At 34.7% G+C, this 26582-nt stretch overlaps 1 protein-coding gene across 9 annotated transcripts in view; it reads left to right on the top strand.

The window, feature by feature from the left end:
• Positions 1 to 26582, top strand: part of mctp1a (multiple C2 domains, transmembrane 1a) — a 276577-nt gene that overhangs the window by 142239 nt on the left and 107756 nt on the right. For 6 of the 9 annotated variants that reach the window (XR_006838831.1, XM_046350033.1, XM_046350030.1 and 3 more), the window contains 3 exons: positions 2853 to 3023; positions 4238 to 4368; positions 5587 to 5773. Coding sequence is in view for 8 of the 9 variants with exons in the window: in XM_046350033.1 (XP_046205989.1) it covers positions 2853 to 3023; positions 4238 to 4368; positions 5587 to 5773 (489 nt within the window). In the remaining variant the exon portion in view is untranslated. The remainder of the gene's footprint in view (positions 1 to 2852; positions 3024 to 4237; positions 4369 to 5586; positions 5774 to 26582) is intronic. The other 3 variants (XM_046350031.1, XM_046350026.1, XM_046350029.1) reach the window with 1 other exon arrangement.

Raw genomic sequence — 26582 nt, 5'->3', positions numbered from 1 at the left:
GGTCTGGATAGGAGGACGTTTGTTAGTGCAATATTCGCTCCGAAAAGTTAACATAAACATTGATATGGTTCCCTCAAATGATCTTTTTTTTCCCGGGGGTTGGGGGAGGGGTTGGGGGAGGGGTAGAGAGCTGTTTGGATTTGAAAATCCAACAGTTGTAATGGAAGGAACAACTTCAAAACAGCCTTTTCAGCAGAGGAGGCTGGTGGGAGTAGCTATAGGAGGAGGGACTCATTGTGATGGCCAGAATGGAATAAATGGAACGGTATCAAACACATCAAACATATGGAAACCACATGTTTGACTCTGTTCCATTAATTCCATTCCAGCAATTACAATGAGTCTGTCCTCCTATAGCTCCTCCCACTAGCCTCCATGGGACTTTGAGTTTGGTATTAGCCAGACTAGTGTATTGCAGCTGATGGGTGAGAAAATAAAGTGACTCTTTCGCCCCTGTCATCTCTATACACCTCCCACTGTTAAGGGGCCTATGTGACTGAGGCAGCAGTTTTACAGAGGCTCACCAGGCTCAACTTCAGGGCCAAACTAAAGCCAAGAAATGTCTGGCCCTTAATGGTCTTAGTTTGAAGATTGTAGATAGTCCTGAGAAAAAATGTATACAAGTTTCTTCAGTAAAAAAAAGGGAAAAGAGGAGGTTCAGAGAAGGAACTTGTGATGAGAGAGAGTGAGCGAGCACCTTTTGGATGGAGGGATAGTTTTAGAGGTGTGTCTTTGTGTGTCGGAGGTTTACTTGCCATCAAGCTAGATCTCCCAGGTCTGAGACGAGACCCTTTTATCTCGTGAGAACATCCACCCTGTGAATATCCTTTTGATTTCCCATCATGCCTAGCAGATCGACCCTTAACCTATGATCCATGTATTTGCTCTCTTTTATTTCCTTACTATAGAAGGAATGCTGGTCCCGGGGCTGCTTCTCCCTTACATTGGCCTATGCATGTGGCACATGTGTCTGTATCTGTAGCCATTGGCTATTCATGTTCTGTATCCTGTTTGTCACCTTGTTTGTCACCTCTTGCACCATAGAAGCCCTCAGGAGTTCCCACATTTGTCTACTTCCCACATTTGTCTATGTTTCTGCGAGCAGCATTTTTGATCTGAAGGCGTGTAGTCGAGTACAGTTGAGTACATCTGAGTACAAGTTTGTTTGAGTTTATATTGGGAGACAGTAACATAGTTTTGAGTGTGTCTCTGGTTGGAGTGGTGCGGCCATTCTGCTGTGCTTCCCCCAAACCAACCCCTTTGAAGCACCAAACTGGGCCATCCCGCCTGTGACTCGGGAATTATCTCCAGTGCTAACTAACTGCTGCACTTCCCCACCAAGCCCTACTTCTCCTGTGTGTCTGCCTCCCTCCCTCCACGGTTATTTATACACCCTCTTTCTCTTTAATCAAGCCAGTATAGTGCTGGACTCAATACATGCAAACAATGCAAGGACCACTGTGGCATAATTATAACACTAAAATAGTTTAAATCATCTTCCCTTCAAGTCCAGAAAAGCCAATCACACAGGGCTTTTGTTTTAGACTATATCAGCTCCTAAATGTATTGTTATTTTCAAATAAGGGATTTCAACCCAACACTTACCCTCATATTTTATTTTCCCTGCTCTACTTTGGGGCGTGGGGTGTTGAATCTGTTCATTCCTAATCCAAATCGGGCCATGGGTCTTTACATAATGAGCGACATGTAGCAACAATACAATTAACGCGGCCTCCCAATGAGGCTTTTCCCCCGGAAGAGGAGTTCGCTAGCATAGAGCGGGACCCTTCACCATTAGCATGACAACATCTTGTAGTAGGTTCCCTGGACTTACTGTACAGTAGTGCGGGTCTGGGTGGTAGTATCACACAGAGCCCAGCTCTCATTGTTTCATGTCTGGAGAATGGAAATGAATAGGCCTGGTCTCCACATCAAAGTGCTGCTGCTTGGGCGCCAGGGTTTGTTCACAGTTTAATGAAATTCACTCCAAACAAAAGATATGCTAATGAGGCCCCTCCAAATGAGGCAGGGAGACAGTGAGATAACTCATAGAGATGTGTTTGTTTGACAAATAAGTACCGACGGGTTTTATTTTTGTGGGGGGGGTTTTCTCCTCCCGCACAAGCGAGCAATAGATGTGTGACTCCTGCCGAGGTTAAATTAGCCTGTAAGCGATTAGGAAACGGTTCGAAAATGAGTTTTAAACTGAGGGGGGAGGAGCATCAATCAGAATTCATGCTGTCAGTGGTACAGCTCAATGGGTTTTATTATATTCTACTGCTGTCACTCAAAGACTCATAGACCAGGGCCTGGGTTCATAACACGTCTCAGAGTAAGAGTGCTGATCTATAATTAGCCCCCACCCCCCGTCCATAGTCTTATTCTTTATGATCTAAAAAGCTAAACTGATCCTAGATCAGCACTCCTACTGTGAGACACTTTATCAGTACAGGTACAGGTGAAAACACAGAGATAAGCCTGTAGAGTGGACAGTAGAAGCGCCAGGGGTGGGATCTGAACCCAGATCAGGTACAGTATCTATATTACAATGTACAAGATTGATCCACAGCATAATGGGCAAGCTCTGAACCAGAAGTCTCCAATGTTTCTGTGTTGGACTGTGTGTTTATTCCTTTGCCTCCATCTCTTTGTATGGTCTTCATGTCTGTCATATGTATTGCTGTGTGTCTACAAATATAATACTGATTGACTGTCTGTTTCTGTTTGCGTGTGTGTGTGTGTGTGTGTGTGTGTGTGTGTGTGTGTGTGTGTGTGTGTGTGTGTGTGTGTGTGTGTGTGTGTGTGTGTGTGTGTGTGTGTGTGTGTGTGTGTGTGTGTGTGTGTGTACGCAGCAGCTGCATTCAAGTATGCGGTTGTCAGATGTCCACAGGAAAGCTCAGCTGTGGAGAGGTATAGTGAGCATCAGTCTGATTGAGGCTCGCGACCTCCAGCCTATGGACGCCAACGGCTTTAGTGACCCCTACGTCAAATTCAGACTGGGCCATCAGAAATACAAGAGCAAGGTACCTACAGCAGCCCTCACGTACTGTACCTTCCAACTCATTTCCTAGCCAATTGTTACTTTAGCATTACAATACATGACCAAACGTATGTGGACACCTACTCATCAAAGATCTCATTCCAAAATCATGGGCATTAATATGGAGTTGATCCCCCCTTGCTGCTATAACAGCCTCCACTCTTCTGGGAAGGCTTTCCACTAGATGTTGAAAATTTGCTTGCGGGGACTTGCTTCCATTCAGCCACAAGAGCATTAGTGAGGTTTGGGCACTGATGTTGGGCGATAAGGCCTGGCTCTCAGTCAGCATTTCAAATCATCCCAAAGGTGTTCAATGAGGTTGAGGTCAGGGCTCATTGCAGACCAGTCAAGTTATTCCACACTGACCTTGACAACCCATTTCTGTATGGACCTCGCTTTGTGCATGGGGGAATTGTCATGCTGAAACAGGAAAGGGCCTTCCCCAAATTGTAGCCACAAAGTTGGAAACACAGAATCATCTAGAATGTCATTGTATGCTGTAGCGTTAAGATTTCCCTTCGCTGGAACGAAGGGGCCTAGCCCGAATCATGAAAATAGCTCCAGACCATTATTCCTCCTCTACCAAACTTACAGTTGGCGCTATGCATTGTGGCAGGTAGCGTTCTCCTGGCATCAGCTAAACCCAGATTTGTCCGTCAGACTGCCAGATGGTGAAGCGTGATTCATCACTCCAGGAAACCCATTTCTTAAAGCTCCTGACGAACAGTTATTGTGCTGATTGTGCTGTTACTTCCAGAGGCAGTTTGGAATTCGGTAGTAAGTGTGGCAACGCGAGGACAGAGGATTTTTACACGCTACGCAAACACAGTCATGGGTGGAACTGGGGTGGTAAAATCATTCAAAAGGCATCCTGGATAATAAATATGCAAATAAGGCTTCACACCCTACAGTGTTAAAACAACACCACAGAAACAAGCTACTGTAACACCACAGGTGTTAATTCCCTAACACTGAGAAAGTGTAACAGCATCAGCTACAAAAAAGTGTTCATGAACGTCAGAATTTGCAACACCCATGGTGTTAGGGACCCAACACTCTTGGTTGTGTTAGATCGATGAACACTATTTGCGATGGTCACCTATCATTTCTAAGAACGTGTTACATTTAAAACTGCGGGGTGTTAATTAACATTCCGATTGCGCACATGTTCCTCTTTTTGTGTGCTCCACTCGGCAGACGATACCCAAGACTTTGAACCCCCAGTGGAGAGAGCAGTTTGACTTCCATCTGTATGAGGAGCAGGGGGGCTTCATCGACATCACCGTCTGGGACAAAGACGCAGGCAAGAAGGATGACTTCATGGGCAGGTGGGCCTCTCCCATGCACACACACAAGCTCACACACAAGCTCACACACAAGCTCACACACAAGCTCACACACAAGCTCACACACAAGCTCAGCTATACACACGCACTGATACACACTTTCTTTTGTTCATTTTTCAACAACACCAATCGTCTCCCTCCTGTCTTTGTTAGAATGCGCTAAGGGTGTGTGTGTGTGTGTGTGTGTGTGTGTGTGTGTGTGTGTGTGTGTGTGTGTGTGTGTGTGTGTGTGTGTGTGTGTGTGTGTGTGTGTGTGTGTGTGTGTGTGTGTGTGTGTGTGTGTGTGTGTGTGTGTGTGTGAGATTGCCTCTTGGGCCGAGGGTGACACTGCTTTTGAGTTCGTTAAACCGTTAGCCCGACTCACACTTGCTACATGTGCGTGTGCGTGAATGTGTGTTTGACAAGTTCCCACTAAGACAGGAGACTAATAGCTAGGAGAGGAGCTCGTTTTGCAATTCTCCATACCTCTTCCTGGAGAGCTAGTGTCCACAGGTCCTTGCTTGTAATTGACTATTTCCCCCTCCTTAAATACCCATCTGGTTGAGTCAGGTTCCAGGCCCACTGATGTCCACGTCACCCCTCTGTCCAGGACCTACTGTCAGATTCATTAACACACGCACACACATTCAGCACCAGTGTGCCTGCCTGCCTCCCATTGCACCACTGGCTCACTGGAAAACTAAAGAATATCGCCCCTGTCTCAGCCTCTCTCTCTCTCTCTCTCTCTCTCTCTCTCTCTCTCTCTCTCTCTCTCTCTCTCTCTCTCTCTCTCTCTCTCTCTCTCTCTCTCTCTCTCTCTCTCTCTCTCTCTCTCTCTCTCTCTCTCTCTCTCTCTCTCTCTCTCTCTCTCTCTCTCTCTCTCTCTCTCTCTCTCTCTCTCTCTCTCTCTCTCTTTCTTTCTTTCTCTCCCGTTCCCCCAGATATCTGTCTCGCTCGGTCTCCCTCTCTCTCTCCCGGTCTCTTGGTGAATTGGACTGGACAAAGCAACCCTGTGCCATCACCATGCACCATATTTCCAAATGACTGGCAGACGACAGTAAAAGCACAGTCATTATTGGGACCTCGCTCTTTCTCTTCCCCACGTTCTCCTGCTTTCTACCACTTGTCTCACTCTTTCTCACTATCTCCCCCCCCCTATTCCTCTCAATGTCAGAGTCTATATATCTGTATATCTGTAATTAAAGCGTGTGTGTGTTTCAGGTGTTCGGTTGACCTGTCGCCGCTGAGTAAAGAGCACACTCATAAGTTGGACGTACCGCTGGAGGAGGGCGAGGGCATGCTGGTGCTGCTGGTCACACTCACTGGGGCTGCAGCAGTGTCCATCTCGGACCTGTCGGTCAATATTCTGGATGACCCACAAGAGAGACACCAGATACTACAGAGATATGTGAGTATGTGTGTGTGCATGTGTCAGTAGGTGACACGACTCAGGCTCTCGGTAATAATATATAATAATATATAATAATAATATATGCCATTTAGCAGACGCTTTTATCCAAAGCGACTTACAGTCATGTGTGCATACATTCTACGTATGGGTGGTCCCGGGGATCGAACCCACTACCCTGGCGTTACAAGCGCCATGCTCTACCAACTGAGCTACAGAAGGACCACGGTCTCCTGCTCCCTCGTGTGAAGACATCAAGCAACAACACTTTGTCACAACTTGTTTTCATTGGATCACATTTCCAACCAGGACGTCATTTTGATGCACCTGTCCAGTGTATGTAACAATAAAAACAAAAAATGATTTAACCGTTATTTAACTATGCAAGTCAGTTAAGAACAAATTCCTGTTTACAATGACGGCCTAGGAACAGTGGGTTAACTGCCTTGTTCAGGGGCACAACGACAGATGTTTACCTTGTCAGCTCGGGCATTTGTTCTAGCAACCTTTTAGTTACTGGCCCAACGCTCCAACCACAAGGTTACCTGCCGCCCCCAGTGTATGTGACAATAAAAACACACTTTAATACACCTATCTGGTGTATGTAACAATAGAAACACATTTTGATACAACTATCAAGTGTATGTAACAATAGAAACACACAGTAATACACTTATCCAGTGTATGTAACAATATAAACACACTTTAATACACCTAGTGTATGTAACAATAGAAACACATTTTGATACACCTATCCAGTGTATGTAACAATAGAAACACACTTTAATACACCTATATAGTGTATGTAACAATAGAAACACATTTTGATACAACTATCGAGTGTATGTAACAATAGAAACACACACTAATACACCTATCCAGTGTATGTAACAATAGAAACACACTTTAATACACCTATATAGTGTATGTAACAATAGAAACACACACTAATACACCTATCCAGTGTATGTAACAATAGAAACACATTTTGATACAACTATCGAGTGTATGTAACAATAGAAACACACTTTAATACACCTATCCAGTGTATGTAACAATAGAAACACACAGTAATACACCTATCCAGTGTATGTAACAGTAGAAACACATTTTGATGCACCTATCCAGTGTATGTAACAATAGAAACACACTTTAATACACCTATCCAGTGTATGTAACAATAGAAACACATTTTGATAAACCTAGCCAGTGTATGTAACAATATAAACACACAGTAATACACCTATCCAGTGTATGTAACAATAGAAACACACTTTAATACACCTATCTGGTGTATGTAACAATAGAAACACATTTTGATACACCTATCCAGTGTATGTAACAATATGAACACATTTTGATACACCTATTCGGTGTATGTAGCAATAGAAACACATTTAATTTTTATACACCTATCCAGTGTATGTAACAATAGAAACACACTTTAATACACCTATACAGTGTATGTAACAATAGAAACACATTTTGATAAACGTATCCAGTGTATGTAACAATAGAAACACACAGTAATACACTTATCCAGTGTATGTAACAATATAAACACACTTTAATACACCTATCCGGTGTATGTAACAATAGAAACACATTTTGATACAACTATCGAGTGTATGTAACAATAGAAACACACACTACTACACCTATCCAGTGTATGTAACAATAGAAACACATTTTGATACAACTATTGAGTGTATGTAACAATAGAAACACACTTTAATACACTATCCAGTGTATGTAACAATAGAAACACACAGTAATACACCTATCCAGTGTATGTAACAGTAGAAACACATTGTGATGCACCTATCCAGTGTATGTAACAATAGAAACACACTTTAATACACCTATCCAGTGTATGTAACAATAGAAACACATTTTGATAAACCTAGCCAGTGTATGTAACAATAGAAACACACAGTAATACACCTATCCAGTGTATGTAACAATAGAAACACACTTTAATACACCTATCTGGTGTATGTAACAATATAAACACATTTTGATACACCTATCAATTGTATGTAACAATAGAAACACATTTTGATACACCTATCCAGTGTATGTAACAATAGAAACACATTTTGATACACCTATCCAGTGTATGTAACAATATGAACACATTTTGATACACCTATTCGGTGTATGTAGCAATAGAAACACATTTCATTTTGATACACCTATCCAGTGTATGTAACAATAGAAACACATTTTGATACACCTATCCAGTGTATGTAACAATAGAAACATATTTTGATACACCTATCCAGTGTATGTAACAATATAAACACACTTTAATACACCTATCCAGTGTATGTAACAATAGAAACACATTTTGATACACCTATCCAGTGTATGTAACAATAGAAACACACTTTAATACACTATCCAGTGTATGTAACAATAGAAACACATTTTGATACACCTATCCAGTGTATGTAACAATAGAAACACACTTTAATACACCTATATAGTGTATGTAACAATAGAAACACATTTTGATACACCTATCCAGTGTATGCAACAATAGAAACACACTTTAATACACCTATACAGTGTATGTAACAATAGAAACACATTTTGATACAACTATCAGTGTATGTAACAATAGAAAACACACTAATACACCTATCCAGTGTATGTAACAATAGAAACACACTTTAATACACCTATATAGTGTATGTAACAATAGAAACACACACTAATACACCTATCCAGTGTATGTAACAATAGAAACACATTTTGATACAACTATCGAGTGTATCTAACAATAGAAACACACTTTAATACACCTATCCAGTGTATGTAACAATAGAAACACACAGTAATACACCTATCCAGTGTATGTAACAGTAGAAACACATTTTGATGCACCTATCCAGTGTATGTAACAATAGAAACACACTTTAATACACCTATCCAGTGTATGTAACAATAGAAACACATTTTGATAAACCTAGCCAGTGTATGTAACAATATAAACACACAGTAATACACCTATCCAGTGTATGTAACAATAGAAACACACTTTAATACACCGATCTGGTGTATGTAACAATAGAAACACATTGTGATGCACCTATCCAGTGTATGTAACAATAGAAACACACTTTAATACACCTATCCAGTGTATGTAACAATAGAAACACATTTTGATAAACCTAGCCAGTGTATGTAACAATAGAAACACACAGTAATACACCTATCCAGTGTATGTAACAATATAAACACACTTTAATACACCTATCTGGTGTATGTAACAATAGAAACACATTTTGATACACCTATCCAGTGTATGTAACAATAGAAACACATTTTGATACACCTATCCAGTGTATGTAACAATATGAACACATTTTGATACACCTATTCGGTGTATGTAGCAATAGAAACACATTTCATTTTGATACACCTATCCAGTGTATGTAACAATAGAAACACATTTTGATACACCTATCCAGTGTATGTAACAATAGAAACACATTTTGATACACCTATCCAGTGTATGTAGCAATAGAAACACATTTAATTTTGATACACCTATCCAGTGTATGTAACAATATAAACACACTTTAATACACCTATATAGTGTATGTAACAATAGAAACACATTTTGATACACCTATCCAGTGTATGTAACAATAGAAACACACTTTAATACACCTATACAGTGTATGTAACAATAGAAACACATTTTGATACAACTATCGAGTGTATGTAACAATAGAAACACACACTACTACACCTATCCAGTGTATGTAACAATAGAAACACATTTTGATACAACTATTGAGTGTATGTAACAATAGAAACACACTTTAATACACATCCAGGGATGTAACAATAGAAACACATTTTGATACACCTATCCAGTGTATGTAACAATAGAAACACACTTTAATACACCTATCCAGTGTATGTAACAATAGAAACACAGATGCACCTATAGTGTATGCAACAATAGAAACACACTTTAATACACCTATCCAGTGTATGTAACAATAGAAACACATTTTGATAAACCTATCCAGTGTATGTAACAATAGAAACACACAGTAATACACCTATCCAGTGTATGTAACAATATAAACACACTTTAATACACCTATCCAGTGTATGTAACAATAGAAACACATTTTGATACAACTATCCAGTGTATGTAACAATAGAAACACACTTTAATACACCTATCCAGTGTATGTAACAATAGAAACACATTTTGATACAACTATCCAGTGTATGTAACAATAGAAACACACACTAATACACCTATCCAGTGTATGTAACAATAGAAACACACTTTAATACACCTATATAGTGTATGTAACAATAGAAACACACACTAATACACCTATCCAGTGTATGTAACAATAGAAACACACAGTAATACACCTATCCAGTGTATGTAACAGTAGAAACACATTTTGATGCACCTATCCAGTGTATGTAACAATAGAAACACACTTTAATACACCTATCCAGTGTATGTAACAATAGAAACACATTTTGATAAACCTAGCCAGTGTATGTAACAATATAAACACACAGTAATACACCTATCCAGTGTATGTAACAATAGAAACACACTTTAATACACCGATCTGGTGTATGTAACAATAGAAACACATTGTGATGCACCTATCCAGTGTATGTAACAATAGAAACACACTTTAATACACCTATCCAGTGTATGTAACAATAGAAACACATTTTGATAAACCTAGCCAGTGTATGTAACAATAGAAACACACAGTAATACACCTATCCAGTGTATGTAACAATATAAACACACTTTAATACACCTATCTGGTGTATGTAACAATAGAAACACATTTTGATACACCTATCCAGTGTATATAACAATAGAAACACATTTTGATACACCTATCCAGTGTATGTAACAATATGAACACATTTTGATACACCTATTCGGTGTATGTAGCAATAGAAACACATTTCATTTTGATACACCTATCCAGTGTATGTAACAATAGAAACACATTTTGATACACCTATCCTGTGTATGTAACAATAGAAACATATTTTGATACACCTATTCGGTGTATGTAGCAATAGAAACACATTTAATTTTGATACACCTATCCAGTGTATGTAACAATATAAACACACTTTAATACACCTATATAGTGTATGTAACAATAGAAACACATTTTGATACACCTATCCAGTGTATGTAACAATAGAAACACACTTTAATACACCTATACAGTGTATGTAACAATAGAAACACATTTTGATACAACTATCGAGTGTATGTAACAATAGAAACACACTTTAATACACCTATCCAGTGTATGTAACAATAGAAACACATTTTGATACAACTATTGAGTGTATGTAACAATAGAAACACACTTTAATACACATCCAGGGATGTAACAATAGAAACACATTTTGATACACCTATCCAGTGTATGTAACAATAGAAACACACTTTAATACACCTATATAGTGTATGTAACAATAGAAACACAGTGTATGCAACAATAGAAACACACTTTAATACACCTATACAGTGTATGTAACAATAGAAACACATTTTGATAAACCTATCCAGTGTATGTAACAATAGAAACACACAGTAATACACTTATCCAGTGTATGTAACAATATAAACACACTTTAATACACCTATCCGGTGTATGTAACAATAGAAACACATTTTGATACAACTATCGAGTGTATGTAACAATAGAAACACACTTTAATACACCTATATAGTGTATGTAACAATAGAAACACATTTTGATACAACTATCGAGTGTATGTAACAATAGAAACACACACTAATACACCTATCCAGTGTATGTAACAATAGAAACACACTTTAATACACCTATATAGTGTATGTAACAATAGAAACACACACTAATACACCTATCCAGTGTATGTAACAATAGAAACACATTTTGATACAACTATCGAGTGTATGTAACAATAGAAACACACTTTAATACACCTATCCAGTGTATGTAACAATAGAAACACACAGTAATACACCTATCCAGTGTATGTAACAGTAGAAACACATTTTGATGCACCTATCCAGTGTATGTAACAATAGAAACACACTTTAATACACCTATCCAGTGTATGTAACAATAGAAACACATTTTGATAAACCTAGCCAGTGTATGTAACAATATAAACACACAGTAATACACCTATCCAGTGTATGTAACAATAGAAACACACTTTAATACACCTATCTGATGTATGTAACAATAGAAACACATTTTGATACACCTATCAATTGTATGTAACAATAGAAACACATGTTGATACACCTATCCAGTGTATGTAACAATATAAACACACTTTAATACACCTATCCGGTGTATGTAACAATAGAAACACATTTTGATACAACTATCGAGTGTATGTAACAATAGAAACACACTTTAATACACCTATATAGTGTATGTAACAATAGAAACACATTTTGATACAACTATCGAGTGTATGTAACAATAGAAACACACACTAATACACCTATCCAGTGTATGTAACAATAGAAACACACACTAATACACCTATCCAGTGTATGTAACAATAGAAACACACTTTAATACACCTATATAGTGTATGTAACAATAGAAACACATTCTAATACACCTATCCAGTGTATGTAACAATAGAAAAACATTTTGATACAACTATCGAGTGTATGTAACAATAGAAACACACTTTAATACACCTATCCAGTGTATGTAACAATAGAAACACACTTTAATACACCTATCTGGTGTATGTAACAATAGAAACACATTTTGATACACCTATCAATTGTATGTAACAATAGAAACACATGTTGATACACCTATCCAGTGTATGTAACAATAGAAACACATTTTGATACACCTATCCAGTGTATGTAACAATATGAACACATTTTGATACACCTATTCGGTGTATGTAGCAATAGAAACACATTTAATTTTTATACACCTATCCAGTGTATGTAACAATATAAACACACTTTAATACACCTATATAGTGTATGTAACAATAGAAACTAACTTTAATACACCTATACAGTGTATGTAACAATAGAAACACATTTTGATAAACGTATCCAGTGTATGTAACAATAGAAACACACAGTAATACACTTATCCAGTGTATGTAACAATATAAACACACTTTAATACACCTATCCGGTGTATGTAACAATAGAAACACATTTTGATACAACTATCGAGTGTATGTAACAATAGAAACACACACTACTACACCTATCCAGTGTATGTAACAATAGAAACACATTTTGATACAACTATTGAGTGTATGTAACAATAGAAACACACTTTAATACACATCCAGGGGATGTAACAATAGAAACACACAGTAATACACCTATCCAGTGTATGTAACAGTAGAAACACATTGTGATGCACCTATCCAGTGTATGTAACAATAGAAACACACTTTAATACACCTATCCAGTGTATGTAACAATAGAAACACATTTTGATAAACCTAGCCAGTGTATGTAACAATAGAAACACACAGTAATACACCTATCCAGTGTATGTAACAATAGAAACACACTTTAATACACCTATCTGGTGTATGTAACAATAGAAACACATTTTGATACACCTATCAATTGTATGTAACAATAGAAACACATTTTGATACACCTATCCAGTGTATATAACAATAGAAACACATTTTGATACACCTATCCAGTGTATGTAACAATATGAACACATTTTGATACACCTATTCGGTGTATGTTGCAATAGAAACACATTTCATTTTAATACACCTATCCAGTGTATGTAACAATAGAAACACATTTTGATACACCTATCCTGTGTATGTAACAATAGAAACATATTTTGATACACCTATCCAGTGTATGTAACAATATAAACACACTTTAATACACCTATCCGGTGTATGTAACAATAGAAACACATTTTTATACAACTATCGAGTGTATGTAACAATAGAAACACACACTACTACACCTATCCAGTGTATGTAACAATAGAAACACATTTTGATACAACTATTGAGTGTATGTAACAATAGAAACACACTTTAGTACACATCCAGGGGATGTAACAATAGAAACACATTTTGATACACCTATCCAGTGTATGTAACAATAGAAACACACTTTAATACACCTATACAGTGTATGTAACAATAGAAACACATTTTGATAAACCTATCCAGTGTATGTAACAATAGAAACACACAGTAATACACTTATCCAGTGTATGTAACAATATAAACACACTTTAATACACCTATCCGGTGTATGTAACAATAGAAACACATTTTGATACAACTATCGAGTGTATGTAACAATAGAAACACACTTTAATACACCTATATAGTGTATGTAACAATAGAAACACATTTTGATACAACTATCGAGTGTATGTAACAATAGAAACACACACTAATACACCTATCCAGTGTATGTAACAATAGAAACACACTTTAATACACCTATATAGTGTATGTAACAATAGAAACACACACTAATACACCTATCCAGTGTATGTAACAATAGAAACACATTTTGATACAACTATCGAGTGTATGTAACAATAGAAACACACTTTAATACACCTATCCAGTGTATGTAACAATAGAAACACACAGTAATACACCTATCCAGTGTATGTAACAGTAGAAACACATTTTGATGCACCTATCCAGTGTATGTAACAATAGAAACACACTTTAATACACCTATCCAGTGTATGTAACAATAGAAACACATTTTGATACACCTATCCAGTGTATGTAACAATATGAACACATTTTGATACACCTATCCAGTGTATGTAACAATAGAAACACACTTTAATACACCTATCCAGTGTATGTAACAATAGAAACACATTTTGATAAACCTAGCCAGTGTATGTAACAATATAAACACACAGTAATACACCTATCCAGTGTATGTAACAATAGAAACACACTTTAATACACCTATCTGGTGTATGTAACAATAGAAACACATTTTGATACACCTATCAATTGTATGTAACAATAGAAACACATGTTGATACACCTATCCAGTGTATGTAACAATAGAAACACATTTTGATACACCTATCCAGTGTATGTAACAATATAAACACACTTTAATACACCTATATAGTGTATGTAACAATAGAAACACATTTTGATACACCTATCCAGTGTATGTAACAATAGAAACACACTTTAATACACCTATACAGTGTATGTAACAATAGAAACACATTTTGATAAACGTATCCAGTGTATGTAACAATAGAAACACACAGTAATACACTTATCCAGTGTATGTAACAATATAAACACACTTTAATACACCTATCCGGTGTATGTAACAATAGAAACACATTTTGATACAACTACAGTGTATGTAACAATAGAAACACACACTATACACCTATCCAGTGTATGTAACAATAGAAACACATTTTGATACAACTATTGAGTGTATGTAACAATAGAAACACACTTTAATACACATCCAGGGGATGTAACAATAGAAACACACAGTAATACACCTATCCAGTGTATGTAACAGTAGAAACACATTTTGATGCACCTATCCAGTGTATGTAACAATAGAAACACACTTTAATACACCTATCCAGTGTATGTAACAATAGAAACACATTTTGATAAACCTAGCCAGTGTATGTAACAATATAAACACACAGTAATACACCTATCCAGTGTATGTAACAATAGAAACACACTTTAATACACCTATCTGGTGTATGTAACAATAGAAACACATTTTGATACACCTATCAATTGTATGTAACAATAGAAACACATGTTGATACACCTATCCAGTGTATGTAACAATAGAAACACATTTTGATACACCTATCCAGTGTATGTAACAATATGAACACATTTTGATACACCTATCCAGTGTATGTAACAATAGAAACACACTTTAATACACCTATCCAGTGTATGTAACAATAGAAACACATTTTGATAAACCTAGCCAGTGTATGTAACAATATAAACACACAGTAATACACCTATCCAGTGTATGTAACAATAGAAACACACTTTAATACACCTATCTGGTGTATGTAACAATAGAAACACATTTTGATACACCTATCAATTGTATGTAACAATAGAAACACATGTTGATACACCTATACAGTGTATGTAACAATAGAAACACATTTTGATAAACGTATCCAGTGTATGTAACAATAGAAACACACAGTAATACACTTATCCAGTGTATGTAACAATATAAACACACTTTAATACACCTATCCGGTGTATGTAACAATAGAAACACATTTTGATACAACTATCGAGTGTATGTAACAATAGAAACACACACTACTACACCTATCCAGTGTATGTAACAATAGAAACACATTTTGATACAACTATTGAGTGTATGTAACAATAGAAACACACTTTAATACACATCCAGGGGATGTAACAATAGAAACACACAGTAATACACCTATCCAGTGTATGTAACAGTAGAAACACATTGTGATGCACCTATCCAGTGTATGTAACAATAGAAACACACTTTAATACACCTATCCAGTGTATGTAACAATAGAAACACATTTTGATAAACCTAGCCAGTGTATGTAACAATAGAAACACACAGTAATACACCTATCCAGTGTATGTAACAATAGAAACACACTTTAATACACCTATCTGGTGTATGTAACAATAGAAACACATTTTGATACACCTATCAATTGTATGTAACAATAGAAACACATTTTGATACACCTATCCAGTGTATATAACAATAGAAACACATTTTGATACACCTATCCAGTGTATGTAACAATATGAACACATTTTGATACACCTATTCGGTGTATGTAGCAATAGAAACACATTTCATTTTGATACACCTATCCAGTGTATGTAACAATAGAAACACATTTTGATACACCTATCCTGTGTATGTAACAATAGAAACATATTTTGATACACCTATCCAGTGTATGTAACAATATAAACACACTTTAATACACCTATCCGGTGTATGTAACAATAGAAACACATTTTGATACAACTATCGAGTGTATGTAACAATAGAAACACACACTACTACACCTATCCAGTGTATGTAACAATAGAAACACATTTTGATACAACTATTGAGTGTATGTAACAATAGAAACACACTTTAATACACATCCAGGGGATGTAACAATAGAAACACATTTTGATACACCTATCCAGTGTATGTAACAATAGAAACACACTTTAATACACCTATACAGTGTATGTAACAATAGAAACACATTTTGATAAACCTATCCAGTGTATGTAACAATAGAAACACACAGTAATACACTTATCCAGTGTATGTAACAATATAAACACACTTTAATACACCTATCCGGTGTATGTAACAATAGAAACACATTTTGATACAACTATCGAGTGTATGTAACAATAGAAACACACTTTAATACACCTATATAGTGTATGTAACAATAGAAACACATTTTAATACAACTATCCAGTGTATGTAACAATAGAAACACACTTTAATACACCTATACAGTGTATGTAACAATAGAAACACACTTTAATACACCTATATAGTGTATGTAACAATAGAAACACACACTAATACACCTATCCAGTGTATGTAACAATAGAAACACATTTTGATACAACTATCGAGTGTATGTAACAATAGAAACACATTTTGATAAACCTATCCAGTGTATGTAACAATAGAAACACACAGTAATACACCTATCCAGTGTATGTAACAGTAGAAACACATTTTGATGCACCTATCCAGTGTATGTAACAATAGAAACACACTTTAATACACCTATCCAGTGTATGTAACAATAGAAACACATTTTGATAAACCTAGCCAGTGTATGTAACAATATAAACACACAGTAATACACCTATCCAGTGTATGTAACAATAGAAACACACTTTAATACACCTATCTGGTGTATGTAACAATAGAAACACATTTTGATACACCTATCAATTGTATGTAACAATAGAAACACATTTTGATACACCTATCCAGTGTATGTAACAATAGAAACACATGTTGATACACCTATCCAGTGTATGTAACAATATGAACACATTTTGATACACCTATTCGGTGTATGTAGCAATAGAAACACATTTAATTTTTATACACCTATCCAGTGTATGTAACAATATAAACACACTTTAATACACCTATATAGTGTATGTAACAATAGAAACACATTTTGATACACCTATCCAGTGTATGTAACAATAGAAACACACTTTAATACACCTATACAGTGTATGTAACAATAGAAACACATTTTGATAAACCTATCCAGTGTATGTAACAATAGAAAACACATTTTAATACACTTATCCAGTGTATGTAACAATATAAACACATTTTAATACACCTATCCAGTGTATGTAACAATAGAAACACATTTTGATACACCTATCCAGTGTATGTAACAATAGAAACACACAGTAATACACTTATCCAGTGTATGTAACAATATAAACACACTTTAATACACCTATCCGGTGTATGTAACAATAGAAACACATTTTGATACAACTATCGAGTGTATGTAACAATAGAAACACACACTACTACACCTATCCAGTGTATGTAACAATAGAAACACATTTTGATACAACTATTGAGTGTATGTAACAATAGAAACACACTTTAATACACATCCAGGGGATGTAACAATAGAAACACACAGTAATACACCTATCCAGTGTATGTAACAATAGAAACACACTGTAATACACCTATCCAGTGTATGTAACAATAGAAACACACTTTAATACACCTATCCAGTGTATGTAACAATAGAAACACATTTTGATAAACCTAGCCAGTGTATGTAACAATAGAAACACACAGTAATACACCTATCCAGTGTATGTAACAATAGAAACACACTTTAATACACCTATCTGGTGTATGTAACAATAGAAACACATTTTGATACACCTATCAATTGTATGTAACAATAGAAACACATTTTGATACACCTATCCAGTGTATATAACAATAGAAACACATTTTGATACACCTATCCAGTGTATGTAACAATATGAACACATTTTGATACACCTATTCGGTGTATGTAGCAATAGAAACACATTTCATTTTGATACACCTATCCAGTGTATGTAACAATAGAAACACATTTTGATACACCTATCCTGTGTATGTAACAATAGAAACATATTTTGATACACCTATCCAGTGTATGTAACAATATAAACACACTTTAATACACCTAGTGTATGTAACAATAGAAACACATTTTGATACAACTATCCAGTGTATGTAACAATAGAAACACACACTACTACACCTATCCAGTGTATGTAACAATAGAAACACATTTTGATACAACTATTGAGTGTATGTAACAATAGAAACACACTTTAATACACATCCAGTGTATGTAACAATAGAAACACATTTTGATACACCTATCCAGTGTATGTAACAATAGAAACACACTTTAATACACCTATACAGTGTATGTAACAATAGAAACACATTTTGATAAACCTATCCAGTGTATGTAACAATAGAAACACACAGTAATACACTTATCAGTGTATGTAACAATATAAACACACTTTAATACACCTATCCAGTGTATGTAACAATAGAAACACATTTTGATACAACTATCCAGTGTATGTAACAATAGAAACACACTTTAATACACCTATATAGTGTATGTAACAATAGAAACACATTTTGATACAACTATCAGTGTATGTAACAATAGAAACACACTTTAATACACCTATCCAGTGTATGTAACAATAGAAACACACTTTAATACACCTATATAGTGTATGTAACAATAGAAACACACACTAATACACCTATCCAGTGTATGTAACAATAGAAACACATTTTGATACAACTATCGAGTGTATGTAACAATAGAAACACATTTTGATAAACCTATCCAGTGTATGTAACAATAGAAACACATTTTAATACACCTATCCAGTGTATGTAACAATAGAAACACATTTTGATGCACCTATCCAGTGTATGTAACAATAGAAACACACTTTAATACACCTATCCAGTGTATGTAACAATAGAAACACATTTTGATAAACCTAGCCAGTGTATGTAACAATATAAACACACAGTAATACACCTATCCAGTGTATGTAACAATAGAAACACACTTTAATACACCTATCTGGTGTATGTAACAATAGAAACACATTTTGATACACCTATCAATTGTATGTAACAATAGAAACACATGTTGATACACCTATCCAGTGTATGTAACAATAGAAACACATTTTGATACACCTATCCAGTGTATGTAACAATATGAAACACATTTTGATACACCTATCCAGTGTATGTAACAATAGAAACACATTTAATTTTTATACACCTATCCAGTGTATGTAACAATATAAACACACTTTAATACACCTATATAGTGTATGTAACAATAGAAACACATTTTGATACACCTATCCAGTGTATGTAACAATAGAAACACACTTTAATACACCTATACAGTGTATGTAACAATAGAAACACATTTTGATAAACCTATCCAGTGTATGTAACAATAGAAACACACAGTAATACACTTATCCAGTGTATGTAACAATATAAACACACTTTAATACACCTATCCGGTGTATGTAACAATAGAAACACATTTTGATACAACTATCCAGTGTATGTAACAATAGAAACACACAGTAATACACTTATCCAGTGTATGTAACAATATAAACACACTTTAATACACCTATCCGGTGTATGTAACAATAGAAACACATTTTGATACAACTATCGAGTGTATGTAACAATAGAAACACACTTTAATACACCTATATAGTGTATGTAACAATAGAAACACATTTTGATACAACTATCGAGTGTATGTAACAATAGAAACACATTTTAATACACCTATTCAGTGTATGTAACAATAGAAACACACTTTAATACACCTATATAGTGTATGTAACAATAGAAACACACAGTAATACACCTATCCAGTGTATGTAACAATAGAAACACACTTTAATACACCTATCTAGTGTATGTAACAATAGAAACACATTTTGATAAACCTATCCAGTGTATGTAACAATAGAAACACACAGTAATACACCTATCCAGTGTATGTAACAGTAGAAACACATTTTGATGCACCTATCCAGTGTATGTAACAATAGAAACACACTTTAATACACCTATCCAGTGTATGTAACAATAGAAACACATTTTGATAAACCTAGCCAGTGTATGTAACAATATAAACACACAGTAATACACCTATCCAGTGTATGTAACAATAGAAACACACTTTAATACACCTATCTGGTGTATGTAACAATAGAAACACATTTTGATACACCTATCAATTGTATGTAACAATAGAAACACATGTTGATACACCTATCCAGTGTATGTAACAATAGAAACACATGTTGATACACCTATCCAGTGTATGTAACAATATGAACACATTTTGATACACCTATTCGGTGTATGTAGCAATAGAAACACATTTAATTTTTATACACCTATCCAGTGTATGTAACAATATAAACACACTTTAATACACCTATATAGTGTATGTAACAATAGAAACACATTTTGATACACCTATCCAGTGTATGTAACAATAGAAACACACTTTAATACACCTATACAGTGTATGTAACAATAGAAACACATTTTGATAAACCTATCCAGTGTATGTAACAATAGAAACACACAGTAATACACTTATCCAGTGTATGTAACAATATAAACACACTTTAATACACCTATCCGGTGTATGTAACAATAGAAACACATTTTGATACAACTATCCAGTGTATGTAACAATAGAAACACACAGTAATACACTTATCCAGTGTATGTAACAATATAAACACACTTTAATTATCCGGTGTATGTAACAATAGAAACACATTTTGATACAACTATCGAGTGTATGTAACAATAGAAACACACTTTAATACACCTATATAGTGTATGTAACAATAGAAACACATTTTGATACAACTATCGAGTGTATGTAACAATAGAAACACACACTAATACACCTATTCAGTGTATGTAACAATAGAAACACACTTTAATACACCTATATAGTGTATGTAACAATAGAAACACACAGTAATACACCTATCCAGTGTATGTAACAATAGAAACACATTTTGATACAACTATGAGTGTATGTAACAATAGAAACACACTTTAATACACCTATCCAGTGTATGTAACAATAGAAACACACAGTAATACACCTATCCAGTGTATGTAACAGTAGAAACACATTTTGATGCACCTATCCAGTGTATGTAACAATAGAAACACACTTTAATACACCTATCCAGTGTATGTAACAATAGAAACACATTTTGATAAACCTAGCCAGTGTATGTAACAATATAAACACACAGTAATACACCTATCCAGTGTATGTAACAATAGAAACACACTTTAATACACCTATCTGGTGTATGTAACAATAGAAACACATTTTGATACACCTATCAATTGTATGTAACAATAGAAACACATTTGATACAGAAACACATTTTGATACACTATCCAGTGTATGTAACAATAGAAACACATGTTGATACACCTATCCAGTGTATGTAACAATATGAACACATTTTGATACACCTATTCGGTGTATGTAGCAATAGAAACACATTTAATTTTTATACACCTATCCAGTGTATGTAACAATATAAACACACTTTAATACACCTATATAGTGTATGTAACAATAGAAACACATTTTGATACACCTATCCAGTGTATGTAACAATAGAAACACACTTTAATACACCTATACAGTGTATGTAACAATAGAAACACATTTTGATAAACCTATCCAGTGTATGTAACAATAGAAACACACAGTAATACACTTATCCAGTGTATGTAACAATATAAACACACTTTAATACACCTATCCGGTGTATGTAACAATAGAAACACATTTTGATACAACTATCGAGTGTATGTAACAATAGAAACACACACTACTACACCTATCCAGTGTATGTAACAATAGAAACACATTTTGATACAACTATTGAGTGTATGTAACAATAGAAACACACTTTAATACACATCCAGGGGATGTAACGATAGAAACACACAGTAATACACCTATCCAGTGTATGTAACAGTAGAAACACATTGTGATGCACCTATCCAGTGTATGTAACAATAGAAACACACTTTAATACACCTATCCAGTGTATGTAACAATAGAAACACATTTTGATAAACCTAGCCAGTGTATGTAACAATATAAACACACAGTAATACACCTATCCAGTGTATGTAACAATAGAAACACACTTTAATACACCTATCTGGTGTATGTAACAATAGAAACACATTTTGATACACCTATCAATTGTATGTAACAATAGAAACACATTTTGATACACCTATCCAGTGTATATAACAATAGAAACACATTTTGATACACCTATCCAGTGTATGTAACAATATGAACACATTTTGATACACCTATTCGGTGTATGTAGCAATAGAAACACACTTTAATACACATCCAGGGGATGTAACGATAGAAACACACAGTAATACACCTATCCAGTGTATGTAACAGTAGAAACACATTGTGATGCACCTATCCAGTGTATGTAACAATAGAAACACACTTTAATACACCTATCCAGTGTATGTAACAATAGAAACACATTTTGATACAACTATTGAGTGTATGTAACAATAGAAACACACTTTAATACACATCCAGGGGATGTAACGATAGAAACACACAGTAATACACCTATCCAGTGTATGTAACAGTAGAAACACATTGTGATGCACCTATCCAGTGTATGTAACAATAGAAACACACTTTAATACACCTATCCAGTGTATGTAACAATAGAAACACATTTTGATAAACCTAGCCAGTGTATGTAACAATATAAACACACAGTAATACACCTATCCAGTGTATGTAACAATAGAAACACACTTTAATACACCTATCTGGTGTATGTAACAATAGAAACACATTTTGATACACCTATCAATTGTATGTAACAATAGAAACACATTTTGATACACCTATCCAGTGTATATAACAATAGAAACACATTTTGATACACCTATCCAGTGTATGTAACAATATGAACACATTTTGATACACCTATTCGGTGTATGTAGCAATAGAAACACATTTCATTTTGATACACCTATCCAGTGTATGTAACAATAGAAACACATTTTGATACACCTATCCTGTGTATGTAACAATAGAAACATATTTTGATACACTTATCCAGTGTATGTAACAATATAAACACACTTTAATACACCTATCCAGTGTATGTAACAATAGAAACACATTTTGAAACAACTATCCAGTGTATGTAACAATAGAAACACATTTTCATATGTAACAATAGAAACACATTTTGATACACCTATCAATTGTATGTAACAATAGAAACACATTTTGATACACCTATCCAGTGTATGTAACAATAGAAACACATTTTGATACACCTATCCAGTGTATGTAACAATATGAACACATTTTGATACACCTATCCAGTGTATGTAACAATATGAACACATTTTGATACACCTATTCGGTGTATGTAGCAATAGAAACACATTTCATTTTGATACACCTATCCAGTGTATGTAACAATAGAAACACATTTTGATACACCTATCCAGTGTATGTAACAATATAAACACACTTTAATACACCTATCCAGCGTATGTAACAATAGAAACACATTTTAATACACCTATCCAGTGTATGTAACAATGGAAACACATTTTGATACACCTATCCAGTGTATGTAACAATAGAAACACACTTTAATACACCTATACAGCGTATGTAACAATAGAAACACATTTTGATAAACCTATCTAGTGTATGTAACAATAGAAACACACAGTAATACACTTATCCAGTGTATGTAACAATAGAAACACACAGTAATACACCTATCCAGTGTATGTAACAGTAGAAACACATTTTGATGCACCTATCCAGTGTATGTAACAATAGAAACACACTTTAATACACCTATCCAGTGTATGTAACAATAGAAACACACTTTAATACACCTATCCAGTGTATGTAACAATAGAAACACATTTTGATAAACCTATCCAGTGTATGTAACAATAGAAACACACAGTAATACACTTATCCAGTGTATGTAACAATAGAAACACACAGTAATACACCTATCCAGTGTATGTAACAGTAGAAACACATTTTGATGCACCTATCAATTGTATGTAACAATAGAAACACATTTTGATACACCTATCCAGTGTATGTAACAATAGAAACACACTTTAATACACCTATCCAGTGTATGTAACAATAGAAACACATTTTGATAAACCTATCCAGTGTATGTAACAATAGAAAACACAGTAATACACCTATCCAGTGTATGTAACAATAGAAACACAATTTAATACACCTATCTGGTGTATGTAACAATAGAAACACATTTTGATGCACCTATCCAGCGTATGTAACAATAGAAACACATTTTAATACACCTATCCAGTGTATGTAACAATAGAAACACACTTTAGTACACCTATACAGTGTATGTAACAATAGAAACACATTTTGATAAACCTATCCAGTGTATGTAACAATAGAAACACACTTTAATACACCTATATAGTGTATGTAACAATAGAAACACATTTTGATACACCTATCCAGTGTATGTAACAATATGAACACATTTTGATACACCTATTCGGTGTATGTAGCAATAGAAACACATTTAATTTTGATACACCTATCCAGTGTATGTAACAATAGAAACACACTTTAATACACCTATCCAGCGTATGTAACAATAGAAACACATTTTGAAACAACTATCCAGTGTATGTAACAATAGAAAGACATTTTAATACACCTATCCAGTGTATGTAACAATAGAAACACATTTTGATACACCTATCCAGTGTATGTAACACTAGAAACACACTTTAATACACCTATCCAGTGTATGTAACAATAGAAACACATTTTAATACACTTATCCAGTGTATGTAACAATAGAAACACACAGTAATACACCTATCCAGTGTATGTAACAGTAGAAACACATTTTGATGCACCTATCCAGTGTATGTAACAATAGAAACACACTTTAATACACCTATCCAGTGTATGTAACAATAGAAACACACTTTAATACACCTATCCAGTGTATGTAACAATAGAAACACATTTTGATAAACCTATCCAGTGTATGTAACAATAGAAACACATTTTAATACACCTATCCAGTGTATGTAACAATAGAAACACATTTTAATACACCTATCCAGTGTATGTAACAGTAGAAACACATTTTGATGCACCTATCCAGTGTATGTAACAATAGAAACACACTTTAATACACCTATCCAGTGTATGTAACAATAGAAACACACTTTAATACACCTATCCAGTGTATGTAACAATAAAAACACATTTTGATACACCTATCCAGTGTATGTAACAATAGAAACACAATTTAATACACCTATCTGGTGTATGTAACAATAGAAACACATTTTGATGCACCTATCCAGCGTATGTAACAATAGAAACACATTTTAATACACCTATCCAGTGTATGTAACAATAGAAACACACTTTAGTACACCTATACAGTGTATGTAACAATAGAAACACATTTTGATAAACCTATCCAGTGTATGTAACAATAGAAACACACT

This window comes from Oncorhynchus gorbuscha, linkage group LG05 (assembly GCF_021184085.1).
Source record: "Oncorhynchus gorbuscha isolate QuinsamMale2020 ecotype Even-year linkage group LG05, OgorEven_v1.0, whole genome shotgun sequence".
NCBI lineage: Eukaryota > Metazoa > Chordata > Actinopteri > Salmoniformes > Salmonidae > Oncorhynchus > Oncorhynchus gorbuscha.
Note: the sequence above shows the minus strand (reverse complement) of the source record. Positions and strands in the feature narration are given on the sequence as shown.